The following is a 15454-nucleotide window of genomic DNA, read 5'->3' as shown; positions in this document are numbered from 1 at the left end:
AAATGTAAAAGTCAAATTATCAAATACTATTAATTTAACTGTGAGAGTTATCTTGTGATTTTTTTCTTCATTGAAACAAGGAACTCATTAAATGCACATTATAAGAGAGAGGCAGGACATTCTGATAGCGAGAATACCGTACGGGAAAGAGTTATTAAAGATATGAACGATGGAAGAAGAGCATTCTAGACACAAGTCAATACTCATCAGAACTTACTGAAGATGTTGATGAAATCTGATGAGAACGCAGGCAGGATGAAGGTGACTTAACGGAACTTGTAAATAAGCCCTTAGGGCAGGATACAGCAAGAATTACCAATGCCTTTATGAGAACGCATGGCAGGACGCAAAAAAACTTACTAATACCATTATAAATGACGCAGGGTAGGACGCAGCAGGATTTACCGTTGCCGTTAAGGAGAACCAAGGGGAAGGATGCCACACAACTTACCGTTGCTCTTGATGTAATCGCAGAGCAGGACACAACAGATCAATACTTACCGTTGCTGTATACCTCGGGTGGGACATAGCACGACTTACCAATGCCGTTGATGAGGACGCAGGGCAGGATGAGGTTGAAGACATAAAACATGGGTCGACGCCTGAGTTTTATAGTGTAGGTAATATCAGGGTAAGGCTCCGGACAGCAGGAGTAGAAAGTAGTGTTCTTGGCCGCCGTGAACTCTACCAGGTCGAACTCTCCGTTGGACTTGTAGTTAGACATGTCTCCCTCGTCCATCTGCTTGTTCAGGTCAAGCTGAAGAGGGACACGCATTTTGGGGGTTAGATTCAGCAGGAGGTTTAATAGGTTTAAGAAATAGGTTAAATCGTGTCATTATTTTGTCATGCTGACAGGCAAAGGAAGTTTTATTTCATACATGACTTTCCAGTAATTTCAACCGTGTTTGTGGTGGTTCTCTAAGTAGGAACCATAATTGGAGCCCGTGGTTCTTAAATGTTTAATTATGGCTTATTATTCAAATGGGAACATGCTAGATCACCGGGTTCCTCTCTCCATATTAATTAATTCTTCGAATAATTAATGCTGTACTGACTTCATCATCCTTTGTATTATCATACAACCTTTCCGTCCAATATTTCAACTAGTTCTCTCTATCCAAAACTCATCGTCCAAATTGCTCTTGTTCCCATCTAGTTGCTACGATATTACCCAAAACAACTGTTGCCAAAATTCTTCTAGTAACTGCAGGTGTTGGGAAACCCAGATTACCCAGATTATCTTGAAGAATCCGTCCTGACACTTTCTCATCCCACTGACCAATACACACCCACACACACACACACCCACATACCCACACCCACACAATCACACACGGGAACATCTCAAATATTCTATGACCCTCCAAGACGCTCCCAATGAACCAGATCAAGAGCATATGACTAACCTGATACCCGTCGTAAGTCCAAGAAGCCCACATCATCTTGCAGGACTGAATGTCAAAGGGGAAGTATTCGACGTTCATGTCGCAAGACGAGCGATAGATCCCGTGGGAGAGCCAGGTCACCTCTCCGCCCGAGGTCACAATGACATTGGTGTTGATAGTGGCCGCAGAGTACTGGGAGTCTGCACTAAAGGGGAAATGGAGAGAAATGTAGGGTACTGCGAGGAGATATGCTGGATACTGGGAAGATATATATAGAGTGCTGGGAGGAGACATTTAGAGAACTGGGGCATTATGCCACAGTGAAATGCATTATGCTGTCTACAGGGAGCAGCATTGAAAGGCACTTTATATCAAGATAGCTCGAAAGCTGTATTGGACAACAGTTGGATACAATATGCAACAATTAAAGGCATTATGCTACAATTAGAGTCAGTATTCGTCAGTTAGCAGTGGTTAAGTGGCTGGTGGCTACAGTTAAATGCAGTGTGCTTCAGGTAAATGCAGATTGCTACACATTTGAGACAGTATTATGCAGTTAGAAGTATATCAATATAAGAGGCAGTATGCTAATTAAGAGGAATTATGCTTCAGTAAACGGCATTAGATTTTAGCGAAAAAAATTCTAATGAAACGATGATTTTTGGGTCCGTCAGAGATTACTTAATTAATTTGTTGGCAATTGCATTTTTGATTACCTGCGCTTACAGGAGAAGAATGCCATCAATGTCGTTGAACAAAACTCGATGAGGAATGATTGCAGTCAGTGAGCTGTTGCATTCCTAGCCTTTGATAATATGTTTCAACTAATTTCAGACACTAAATTAAAACATTAAAAGGGTACTGCGAAATCGTATTTTGCATTATTGTCGAAATATAAGAATTTCTTGATAATGAATTTAGCGATGGCGTTCGTTGGTATCGATATTTAAAAAATAAATCGGAGATCCGAAATAAACATAATAGAAAAAGTTTCAAATACATGTTTCGGAAAAAGAGAAATAATGTTAGAGTTTATTTTAATTGAAAATTATTGTTTGTCATTTTCAGTTTCTGACTAGTAATCAGACTCTTTTTCGAGTCTTGCATATCACGCACATCAGACCAATTATATCAGATGCCACACCACCGCTTATATTCCGTTTAAATGCAGAATTAATCTGTATAAAGCTCAAAGTTTTTCCAGCACAATAGTACCAGAGATGAGAGGTATGAGTAGCACAGAAAGAGTCAAGGAATTAAACCTCCCATCACAGGATGAGTGAAGTCTCAAGAAAGACGTGATCACCACATTAAAAATATCTGTAAATTGACAGGGCAGACAATTACCAAATATTTGGCATTGCTGGTTCACGCGTAGGAGAAGACAGGTGAAAACTTTCTTCTAATATAATCAACAATGTTAGAGGGCTTGGAAAGGTATACACCAAATCGATTGAAGGTTAAGAGATGTGGGCAAAGAGCTGAAGCTCTACCCTACGTAAACACGACAAGGTGAGTACAACAATATGAGTATACACATACACCAAAACACACATGAATTAATGGCACAGATCTCTGAAAAAATTCTTCACCGCAAGTTATATATCAATGGAACGTAATTTACGTGTTAAACTATATGTAAATATAAGATAAAATGAATGAGTAGAGTAATTGTTTTGGATTGAAAATGGTCGAAAGCCTGTACTCACCTAGTTCTCACCTAGTTGTGTTTGCGGGGGTTGAGCTCTGGCTCTTTGGTCCCGCCTCTCAACCGTCAATCAACAGGTGTAAAGAGCTGTGTTTATGTGTTTATGAGCTGACGTTCAACTCTGAACGTAGTAACAGACGTGTTCAAACACTCACACGTGAGTCGAGACAAGACCTCACTGTGTGAAACTAAGAGAAGAATCTGAAGACTTCCGCTGGAAGCTTTCCTTGACATATAATAATTCACTAGAAAAATAACAGCAAAATCGTTGAAATCTATGCAATGTTGTGTTAATTTACAAAACAAGAGACAGCCAGAAGGTGCTGAAGAAAACCGTAGGAGCTATTAGAAGATCTGAAGACCAGAGGATGTATGAAGTAACCCTTAGCATCAGTTCCTGAACGACATAATCTCTCAAAACTTCGAAGCCTTTATAGCTTGACGACCAAGATCAGGCAAGACCGAGTAGGGTAGGATGGCTGCCATTTTTTTGGACTGTCAGAAAGCTTCTTGAGCATTATATCACTTGAAACTTGAGTTTAAGTTGGGAAACAAGCAGAAATTTACTGAAAATTTTCTGCAGAGGCTAAGGGAAAATAACAAATTTTAGTATCAAAAGATACAGAATAGTCGTGAGAGGAGAAATTAAACAAAACGAGATTATACCAGTGAGATTTGACAGTGGTTAAAGTGAGGACATATCTTATGCCTAACATATGTAAATGATTTAAAAAATGAGTTTTCTTACCTAAAAAAATTGTCATTAACCCACAATTTATGTTGTCATAAATATGGTGTTAGATTGAAATGAATTGCAAATTGTACTTAAAAATTTATTGAATGTTCCAAGAAGTGATTAATAGATGTTAACTCAAGGAAGTGCAAAATAACGAAACTCAGTCCTGGGAAAACACCTGTTGGAGTGACATCACACCAAACATGTGTCTCGATAACTACATATGTGCAACTGATGATATCAGTAGTAAGAGGTTCTCTACACGAGGAATGGCTTTATAAATCTGAAATATATCATTATCGAGGACCTCGTATACCCCATATATCGGGTTCAATTGTGAAATATGGACATAACAAGGGATATATTCCCTAAGAGGTGAAACCTGTTTCTCGGTGTATATAAACTGAGAGTTACCTTTAGTCCTGGACTATATCCAAGCCCAAAATACACTTGCCTGCTTGTTCAATAGGCTATTAAGTTGCATTTATAATCTTCGAGAAGTTGATATACATTACGTAGTTTGAACAGCTAATTACGTGATCTGTCTTAATCTTATCTGAATTGTGCAACAATATTTTATATTTGTACATTTCCCACGATTGTATTCTTACATACAATTGGAATCATCTGTTTAAATGTGAAAGAGACAATACGATTCAGTATTAATTTGAATATTGGGATATCTAATATGCACTGATACCTAATATGATATCTAATATTGTCTAATATGAAGTGATTGGCTGCGGCCTTATCCGATACATTGTGGTAATCGTCTATTTAAAATTGTAACAGCTTTGCTGATATGATAATTATTAATATCTAACACTCTCCACTGAAATTTTTGTTTATACTGATATTATTGTAGATTTGATTTCCAGATGGAATTATCCAATTTATAAGGTGAATTATGATATCAATAATTATTTTGCGACAAATTGCATAAGATACCTCATGTATTTCATTATTACTATCTGTATTTCACTCAGATGGTAATAATACTTTGGAATTCTTTCTGCCGAAGCTGTAAATCCAAAACATTGCTACAGCTTAAAATCCAGCAGAAAAAATTCCTACTGGAAATTCCTGCTGAATTGTCAGTAACAGTCGAGACCACTAGAGATTGTCACCCCTTCGGTAAATTCAAGTAAATATATAGTCGTGTGAGATGAGATAATAACTAAACATTTGATAATGCTAAAATAATTTTATATCTAAGTAAAAGCTTATAACAAAAGTAACGTAACAATCGACAAATTCAATTGTTTTTAAAGTTTGCTATTAATTTCTTTGATTTACACTCAACGTTTTTAAAAAGAATCCATTATTAATTCATGACAAACAGGAGTCAACCTTAAATTAAACTCGCTTCCTACAACTATGTAGTTTAACAATGGCGGCAAAAACGATAGTCAGATATTGCGTGAATATCTGCACGACTTGCATGCTGAGATAGTGAAACGTGAGGATCGATACCCGTAGACTTATACATGCATTCCCCTCAGAGCTATGACTGAAAATTAAAAGTAAGATCCATGTATTTGTAGTCTTATGCAATACAGCCCTCTCTACTTACATGTACAAAATAATATGACTTGTCTTAATGCGAGGTTTTAGGAAAATATAAATAATCGTTGAGATATACCTAGAAGTGAACATGAATACTACACCTACACATGGGACTTAAGTGTATTATTGACTGTAGTAACATTCCTGAAGCGTCTGATAAACTGATAATATAGTACAAAATTCACAATGACTTTAATTTCAGGAGGATTTTAAAAATCATGGATTTTGGGGGATGAATTTCCCACTAAAAGGAATTCGCTTTGACTCACGGCGACAAATTGTAACTACTATTGTGAAATGTAAACCCATTAACTTATGAGAAGTTTAAAGAATATAACCAAAGGCTCAATTTGAGATATGAACTAAATGTCAGAAAGACAGAGTGTCATGAATAGGGCACCAAATGCCATGATTTGAGCTGAAGAGCTGAGTTTTTGATCCCACAACCTAACCTGGATGAGTACACAAACACACTACAGCTGCGACAGCTGGCCCTCTTCACACTTAAGGAAATGATAAAAATATAATTCATTATTATAAGTGTTTCTATTACGTCCTCTCTCACTGTAAAGCCCAACCTCTCTCACTCTCCACTGTTAATAACATTCTCTCTCTCTCTCTCTCTCTCTCTCTCTCTCTCTCTCTCTCTCTCTCTCTCTCTCTCTCTCTCTCTCTCTCTCTCTCTCTCTCTCTCCCCGTAGCGATACATATCTACCAAAATCAAAGCTCACTCTTCTTACTTGTTATAAAGTATAATATCCGGTTTCCAGACCCTCTGGAAAGGAACTCTGATGACCTGGATGCCTCCGAAGTCGGAAGCGTTCCAGGTGAGATGAGCATCATGCCAAATCTGCGTCAGCCAGCAGTTAGTAGTCAGGATCTGGTTCTTCTCATCCTGTGGGGGACAATGGACCTTTTTAATGTGCATAGGGGTGAGGTGTTTTAGTCATGAACTGATGGGTAGTTATAGGCTGTTGTTAGGGTGTAGATGTCAAGCTGGTAGTTTCCTGGTACTTCGTGGGCACGTGTTAAAACCCGGACACATTCTAGGAAGTTTGATGTATCATAGGTGTTAAGCTGGGTTTAAGATGGCCATTAATGTATGCATTGTGTCGTTATATACATTATGTCATAATGTACAATAATTTATGCAGTCATGTACGAACATGACTTTTGGTGAACTCTTCTTCCAGCTGAACCTTGTATCTCTCTATCTCTTCTCTCTCTCTCTCTCTCTATCTCTTTTTTTTTTTTTCTCTCTCTCTCTCTCTCTCTCTCTCTCTCTCTCTCTCTCTCTCTCTCTCTCTCTCTCTCTCTCTCTCTCTCTCTCTCTCTCTCTTTGGCTCAAACATCGGACACACAGAAAGACATATTTATTGCTTGTATTACATATTTATTACATTCATTACATATTTATTGCGTTTATTATTACACTTTGCTGTATACAGTAGTCATACTGGCAGAGCGTTTTCTCGAGATAATTACATTGCACACTGTTAAATATTTCATATGTAAAGTGTCCTAATTACAACCTAATTATTATTTACGTTAATTTTTATTGAAGACATAAAATTTAAGTGAGCAGTAATGATCAGCAATTAACAATAAATTATCCTTTTATCGCTCTCTACTATCAGCTAACTGAAGACATTACCAGATGTTGCATTATAAGTTATACTCAGGAATTGAAAGCTTTTTTCATTTCATATTATCTCCAGGAAAAGTTTCAAGATTTTTTCAGGCTTTTGTTACTCCTCTCCTTAAATCTATTTTATAAGAATCAGCCAGGAAGGCGAAGCATTGTTAATTCGAATTTACATCAATACGCAGTGTTTCAGTAAATATTTCCTCAAACTAGCATAGAATTAGGAAACAATCAGGAATTAGGAAACAAATAAGCTTTAGTTCATTGATAGAAAGTGACCATTTTGATCAATGGTTTAACATAAATGTATTCAATTTGGGATATAAACATTGCGGATGTGAAAAAAAAATTATCAGGATGGAAATAGGACTAGAAACACACACCGGATATGTCTTTATGGTCTCATAAGGATGTAAATAACTCACAACGATGTTTCTATATAACTTATCTTGAACTAAGAAACTGAAGGCAAACACTGAATTCATCTTAATGTATAATGACTTAAATTATTGTCTCGTTCTTATTATTAAACATAAAAAATAATTGTAATAAAATTTTGTTTAGTTCTACAATTTATTATTACTTTTACTAGCACTGTTTCTTTGGTTATTATTAATATAGTACCTGTTGTTATTTTATTCCTGTAATATCTCCATCAACATTTATTTTATGTATGATAATATTTTTTTTTTACATACAATAAAGTTAATATTTTTATGCATATAATACAAGTTTACATTCCACCAATATTTTTGTATAGCTTTACTCTTGATATGTTCTCAAATATATGACATTCAAATTATGTTCTCGATGCATTAACTAAAAGTTAAAATCGCATAATATATCCCATGTAAATATCCAGCTTGACTGAACGTCTATTAAATTTAACTTTAACAATAGTGAGACTGACCTCTGCATTCTAACCAAAAAGCAAACTTTGCACAAGTTGAATACAGAAGCGAACGGAAGTTGCATAATATATCTACTGGAAAAATATATATAAGCAAGGAAATAAAAAAAGTAAGCAACCCTACTTAGCCCAAAATCGAGCTATTCAAATAAACACGCGACTTCGGAAGTCTCGACAAAGAAATTAAAGACAAAAACTCTAACAAAACCTTGTAAACTTATGCATAATCAAAGTTGATATTCTTTTTCCTGCATTGGCCTGCTGCTTGCAAGACAAGGTCTATACACCTATCCTAAAAATACACCATTCCTAAAGAATTGCACAAACATTTGCAATCGGATGGACACTGCATGAGGAAGATCCTTGCAGAATTTCTATATTACCACATATCTTACACTCTTTGACAAATAAACTATAATCTTAGTCATGTTCTCGGTCTAAGGGCCTCATTCTTTGACCTCCAAATTTATGATGAAATGTCAAATATTTATGACACAGGAGTACACTTTAGATAACGTTCATATTATATATATATATATATATATATATATATATATATATATATATATATATATATATATATATATATATATATATATATATATATGACAATGTCAGACCACGGAGGAAAAATGAAACAGGAAATTTCCTTAAGTACTTTCGTATATTAAATACATCTTCAGAAGGTCATATAGAGTGAGAGAGAGTTCACACTCTCTTAAAAACTGCGAAAATATCTTTTCTACCCACAGGAGGCATCGAAGTATAGGAAACAAATTACAGACCGATGTTTACCATACAATAAGTCAACAAAATGGTAAAGACAAGTTATTCGACCGTTTTCCTTTTTGAAAGTACGTGATCATACGCAAAACTTTGCAGGTTCTGAGAGGAAATACAAAACCAGGCTTTAAATCTCTGAGACTAGCAAAAGCCAGTGATGTATGTGAGCTTGGATAATTACTTAACGTATACCATGTCGTGATCCAGTGGTTGTGGAGTATCCCAGATCGAGGGGTTCGAATCCCCTCATAGTTACAATTGATTTTCTCAATGATCAATTTACTAAAAATCAGATAATCCCATAGAGAACAGTTAAAACATATTAATAATAATTTGACCGTCTAATATTAAGGACAAGCAATTGCAACCTGTGTCAGTGAGAAAAGGGGAAAGATTATGAGAGCATTTATGATAGGGGAACCATCTCACTAATGACGCTATTCAAGTTACTTCTTTACTCAAGCTATTCAAGTTACTTCTTTACTCAAATTCCCTTTCAATGAAGGTGAGCTATGAGCTGGAAAATATGATGTGTTCTTTCACTGCACAGACGTAAAGATCCATAAGTTCAACAATAGCCCCATAGCACATACAATGTATTCTCTGGATTGTTAGACGAGAGGTCTCTCACAAATGGCTTACTACAAAACTCTAAACCCTTGTTTATAATTAATTAAGTTGTCACGTTAAATAACCCACTTCTAGGCGTTAACTTGATGGCGCATTCTTCCCAACCAGCCTGTTTGTACTCTTTATTCCACAGAACTAAAGACTTATTCTAGTATACTAGATTAAGTTTTCAATTAAGTTATCTTGTTGATTCCCTTCTGTGTACTACTCTGCAGGCGTGCCAACAAGCCTTGAAATCTAATTAAAAAGCATTCTAATCTTTTATTAAACTTCATATGCTTTGTTTGTGCTCTCTAGTTGTTGTAGTTTACAACAACTAGGTTGTTGTTGTTTGCATAGCTTGTAAGGACTACAAGGTTGTCTTTAGCGTTGTGGTTCGTGTAGCCACCATTATGAAAACTACTCTGTAGTTATCTATATCGAAACCTGAAGCATTAATCTTCCAAGCAGTATTATACCTCGGTGTTTTCCAGGCTCCAGAGATTTTATATTAGTGAAGAAGAAATCTGAGCTTCCCTTAAACCCACAAACTGGGTGAACATTTACCTTAATTTTTGTAGAATCACTTTCTCTTCCTTAATTCAAGGTCATTTTCTCTTCCCTAACTCAAGGTCACTTTCCCCACCTATAATATCACACCCACAGTTTACCTTACCTCTCTCAGTGCCTCCCCCATCCCTCATCTTCTCTCTCTCAGTGATCATTAACTTTCAATCTCTCAGTGAGCTCTCTCCCAGTGACCTTTACAAATCCCTTCTCTTTGTGTCCTTTTATCTTCCGTCTCTCAGCGTTACTGGACGTGTCTTCTTCATTACCAGCAGACAAACATGATATATATTTCGTCTTTCGTAGGATCTCCATAGTGGTGTAGGGTGTTATTAAAGATGTTGTTGTTTTTCGGGAGCTTGATATGTGTTTCTTAATAAGCTGTTTGTGTGTATTCACTTAGTTATATTCATCTAGTTTTGCTTGCGGGGGGTTGAGCTTTGCTCTTTCGGTCCGCCTCTCAACTGTCAGTCAACTGTTACTAACTACTAACTGCTTTTTTCACTCACACACACATACACACCCCAAGGAAGTAGCTCTGTAACAGTTGTCTAACTCCCAGGTTCCTATTTACTGCTAGGTAACAGGGGCATTCAGGGTGAAAGAAACTTTGCCCATTTGTTTCTGCCTGATCTGGGAATTGAACCTGGGCCACATAATTACAAGTCCTGCGCGCTATCCACTCAGCTACTAGACCCCCCTGGTAGCTGTGTGTGTGTGTGTGTGAGTATGTTTTTCATGGTTTCGATCTTTTAAAAATAATACATGAAAGAGTAATTTGAACATTATTAAAAGTTCTATACAACACACTCTTCCTCAAGAAGTTCGCTATTGAAACCTCAAACTCTATTCATGAGTTAAACCCCTAACATTCGTAATATTGGGCGTTAAATGTACCGGAATGTGTGGACAGATTCGAGCAGGCCAGAAAGCTTTGATATTCCTTCGCCCTGGTTCTCCTTCCCTGAGTCCCTGAGTCATCAATTCTAACTCAAACTGTAAGCCGAATATTCGTCGGTTTGTTGTGAAGTTCCAGTATGGTAACCTAGTTAAGATTGATATACTCATAGATAAACTTCACATTCTTGAAACTTGAACTTGGATCTTACACGTAATGATACAGTTTATTCGGGGCAGAAAACAAATTAAACCATTAGAATTCGGCTGAAATCATTATAAGTATAAATTAAGTGCACTTTCTGTGTATTTGACTAGTTTTCGGCCTTATTTCTCGATTGTTTTATTATTACTTATGATATTACTAATCTAAACACAAAAAATATAAATATATAATTATAATTTTGCATATTTATAACAAAAAAGGGGTTCTAGACTATTTCGTAAATGTAATACATTAAAAAGTCATGAAAACTATACCATATTTAATAATATAGTCCACTATTCATCAAGACTTCTGCTGTATGTTCCCAAGATAGTTCCTTTATTAAGGGTTTTGGTTTTATAGCTTTCTCCTGGGTGCTAATTTATTCATGTTAGGTAATGAACACTCCCATGATGGGTACTAATCCATCCTTTCCTGGGTACTGGCAACTACTGGCTGGGTACTGGTCACTATTGGCTGGGTACTGGCACCTATTTTTTGGGCAATAAACTTTCCTAGCTGAGTTCTAAACACTTCTTCCTAAAATAACCACTTCTTCCTAAGCAATAACCAATCCCAGACGGCTACTAACCACTCTCAGCTGGATACAGACCTTTCTTAGTTGGGTACAGGCTCTTAAGCTGAGTACAGACCCCACTCTCGACCGAGTACCGGACACGACAACTCAATACTAACCACGTCAATTATGCTGTGAAGGGAGAGGCCGAAGATGACGGATAGTGCCTCGGAGGAGTTCCTCGCTGGTCGCACCGAGGCATCGTAGTTGGCCATGAGGTAGCGGGTGAGGCGGTATTCCTGTTCGTCACTCAGCACCACCAACACTGTAAGGAGACATAATATCCCATTTCATACGTATACACATGTTAAACAGAGATGTGATAATGGAGTAAGGTATTAAATCATTTTCATGGATATTTCTCTCTCTCTGTCTCTCTCTCTCTCTCTTTCTCTCTTTCTCTCTGTTATTCTTTGTGTCTCTCTTAAATGGTGTTTCTAAGATTTAGTATTGAGATATGTTTCGCAGTGTCACTCTATTTTTTTTTTTGACAGTCCGACCCGCCCATGATGTGCATTCACTCAGCAGCAATTACTGTGAAAAACTAGGAGACACTAGCCTTAAGAGTCTGGCCTTCAGCCTCAAATAGATAGGACAGACACTGACATTTCAAGACACACACACACACACACACACACATGCACACACATGCACACACACACATGCACACACACACACACATATATATATATATATATATATATATATATATATATATATATATATATATATATATATATATATATATATATATATATATATATAATATTGTGTGTGTGCGTGTGGTACAGTTCTTCGGTGACCATGGATGAATGGTGAGAAAGGTGAAGAGAGAAAGTATTGGTCCACACAGCCCCGGAAGGTGCCTCATATATTTTACCGAGATCTGTAAAAAGGTTTGGTGGTGATCACTGGGCGTGTGAAGTGAGGTGAGGGAGGGAAAGGTCTTCGTTGGTGAGGGTACACGGTCAAAACATTTAATTTATGTGAAATAAATGTACATAAATGTGATATAAAGTGTTCAAAAAAAGATATACACCATTTGATGTTAATTTAATATGGAAATTAGTTATTATTAATATTAGTTACTATTATTATTAATGTTAATAATTGTGTATGCTCACTTAGTTGTGCTTCCTGGGGTTGAGCTCTGGCTCTTTGGGCCCGCCTCTCAACTGTCAATCAACGCATTTTTTCCCCCATACACACACATCCCCAGGAGCAGCCCGTAGCAGCTGTCTTACTCTCAGGTACCTATTTACTGCTACGTGAACAGGCGCGTTAGGGTGAAAGAAACTCTGCACATTTGTTTCCGCCTCCTCCGGGGATTGAATCCGGACCCTTAGGACTATTAATCCCGAGCGTTGTCCACTCAGCCGTGAGACCCCTCACAGCATGTGTGTGTGTGTGTGTGTGTGTGTGTGTGTACTCGCCTAGTTGTGTCTACAGGATCGAGCATTGACTCTTGGATCCCTCTTTGACTCTTGTGTGTGTGTGTGTGTGTGTGTGTGTGTGTGTGTGTGTGTGTGTGTGTGTGTGTGTGTGTGCGTTCCGGGTTTGTCCGATCGTGAACTTCTCGCCAACTTTACATCAGGATTTCTTCCAATGTGTTGAACCTACAGAACTTAACCCATTGTCATGGCTCAGATTAAGAAAGTTTGATTCGTAAATCGCTTACCATCTCTTCGTTCTAAAGTAGTACGAACTCTCTGTAAAAAAAAAAAGAAGATTCTCTAGCAGTTTAGCAACCAAACTCGACATTATCAACCATGGTATTTATGTAGCTGTTTTGTTTTTGTTTTTAGGGCTTAATTGTCAATAAGAGTATTTTTTTTCCTAACCCCCGTCCCTATGACAGTAGCAAGGAAAAATTAACTCGTTCCTCGTCCCTTATCACGCTTGGTCGTCCACCCCTTGACACAGGGAGGAGATTGGCTCATCATTCATTAATACAAAAACCAGGAGGGGCCATCACGAGAGCCACCTGTCTCTGTCTCGTTGGACGGAAGGCAGGGAAGGTAAGTCAGGGGCGAAGCTGATCCACCAACCACATGGGAAGTTATTGATCTTGTGCCTGTATGACACTGTATAGCTTTTCTGAATAGCCACGTGCTGGTTCTGGAGGTGCCTGAGTGTGGGTTAAACTATTAAGGAGTTGTGTCTCATACTTAAATAAGGTTGTTATGTAGGGAAAAGGATGGTTTCTAGAAATCTAATTTAGATATTTTCTCATGCTGGAGTATCAATTAGATTCTAGATGCAAGATAAGCTATCACAAGCTTAAAATGCAGTGCTTGGTGTACAAATATCAAGCCTTAGTTAATTATGGATGAAAACAAATATTATATAGGATGCAATATCATGATCCTGCAGAAGGATAAGGTGCTCCTATCAATCTCCTGAAGTAGGATATTGATTGCGACAGTATTCTGCAGAATGCTGAAGTGGGAGATTACCATCCTGTAGAAGGATATGTTCTAAGGTATTATCCAGTAGAAGGGTTGGGTGCTTTGTCAAAATCCTGCAGATGAATCTGAAGCCAGATGCGTGTCCTTATCATAATATATTAAAATCCAATAAACACGTCAAGAAAAATTATATATTTTCTTATTAAATCAAAGAAGTGATAAACGAATATTTTTATTAAGTCTAAACTGACATAAATATTAGTCTCGTCCATGTCGCAAAAAATACTACGGAGAAAACTTGCGTTTTAAAAATTATAATGTGATATAATGGTCACCGGGCAGGAAAACGTGGCTCTTATCTTAACGCGAGGATGAGTAGGATGGCTGATGGTGGTTGTGGTGGTGGTGGTGCAGCTGGTGGTGGTGGTGGTGGTGGTGCAGCTGGTGGTGGTGGTGGTGGTGGTGTGGTGGTGGTTGTGGAGTGGTGGATGTGGTGGTGGTGGAACCCTGTCTGCAGCCACACACACACACAACACCTCCAACACACACTAGCTAATTTTTACTCGTACACGCACTCTCCCTGGCACTCTCTCTCTATTTATCTTGCTCATTCTCTCTCTCTCTCTCTCTCTCTCTCTCTCTCTCTCTCTCTCTCTCTCTCTCTCTCTCTCTCTCTCTCTCTCTCTCTCTCTCTCTCTCTCTCTCTCTCTCTTCGTATAAATAACAGCCTTATTTTACAGACCGACGAACAGAAAATCGAGATCCAGTTTTTACATGATAATTTTCCTTGAATTGCTGATCGAGCATTAAATTCACGGAACCCGGTCGATGTTTTTTGCATACATGAAGGAGCCATTTTTGTGCTATTTTAAATTGGTTATCTTGACGGCATCATTAGCTACTAACAGTGTGTTAATTTTTGGGTAGCTGTTCCTAAAGACTATTGACCCAGCAGTTTCATCCTCTTGAAGGATACATTTTTAACCAGTCTATCCTTTCGTAGAATACTGACTAAGTATCTATATCCGTATCTATATATAATGAATATAATTGTATAGAATCTCTTGGCAAACACTTAAACCTCTACCCTCTCGCCTATATTTATGCCTCGATGGTAAATTATATGTGATTTGTTATGGCCTAAGAAGCTTGATCATGTAATGGTTCCTGATGGGCCGGATCTCAGGTCTGATCGTGACTGTGACTGAGCCCATCGGGAGTTCATTATAATGTCCTGAGATGGAGGGTGTTCATTGACAGTCAGATGTAAACTGTGGTGATTGAACTTGGTTGCTTGATTATTTCTGGGGTTTTGGGTACAAATGAATTAGGGTACAAATCTTTTTTGGGTACAAATCGTTTTTGGGTACAAATCTTTTTTGGGTACAAATCTGTTGCTCCTTTAATTACAGTGATGACAACTTTTAGATTATTAAATTGTGGCTGTAGCATCTGACA

At 37.5% G+C, this 15454-nt stretch overlaps 1 protein-coding gene across 1 annotated transcript in view; it reads right to left on the bottom strand.

Annotated features, from left to right (window-relative positions):
- LOC123767147 (neuronal acetylcholine receptor subunit alpha-7) overlaps positions 1-15454 on the bottom strand; it is an 84210-nt gene that overhangs the window by 12208 nt on the left and 56548 nt on the right. The window contains exons 3-6 of the mRNA XM_045756683.2: positions 11708-11853; positions 6136-6290; positions 1407-1590; positions 541-757 (exon numbers count right to left, since the gene is read on the bottom strand). Of these exons, the coding sequence (XP_045612639.1) occupies positions 541-757; positions 1407-1590; positions 6136-6290; positions 11708-11853 (702 nt within the window). The remainder of the gene's footprint in view (positions 1-540; positions 758-1406; positions 1591-6135; positions 6291-11707; positions 11854-15454) is intronic.

The sequence above is a fragment of the Procambarus clarkii genome, chromosome 53 (genome assembly GCF_040958095.1).
Source record: "Procambarus clarkii isolate CNS0578487 chromosome 53, FALCON_Pclarkii_2.0, whole genome shotgun sequence".
Lineage (NCBI taxonomy): Eukaryota > Metazoa > Arthropoda > Malacostraca > Decapoda > Cambaridae > Procambarus > Procambarus clarkii.
The sequence above is the reverse complement of the archived record's forward strand: the minus strand, read 5'-3'. Positions and strand labels throughout refer to the sequence as shown.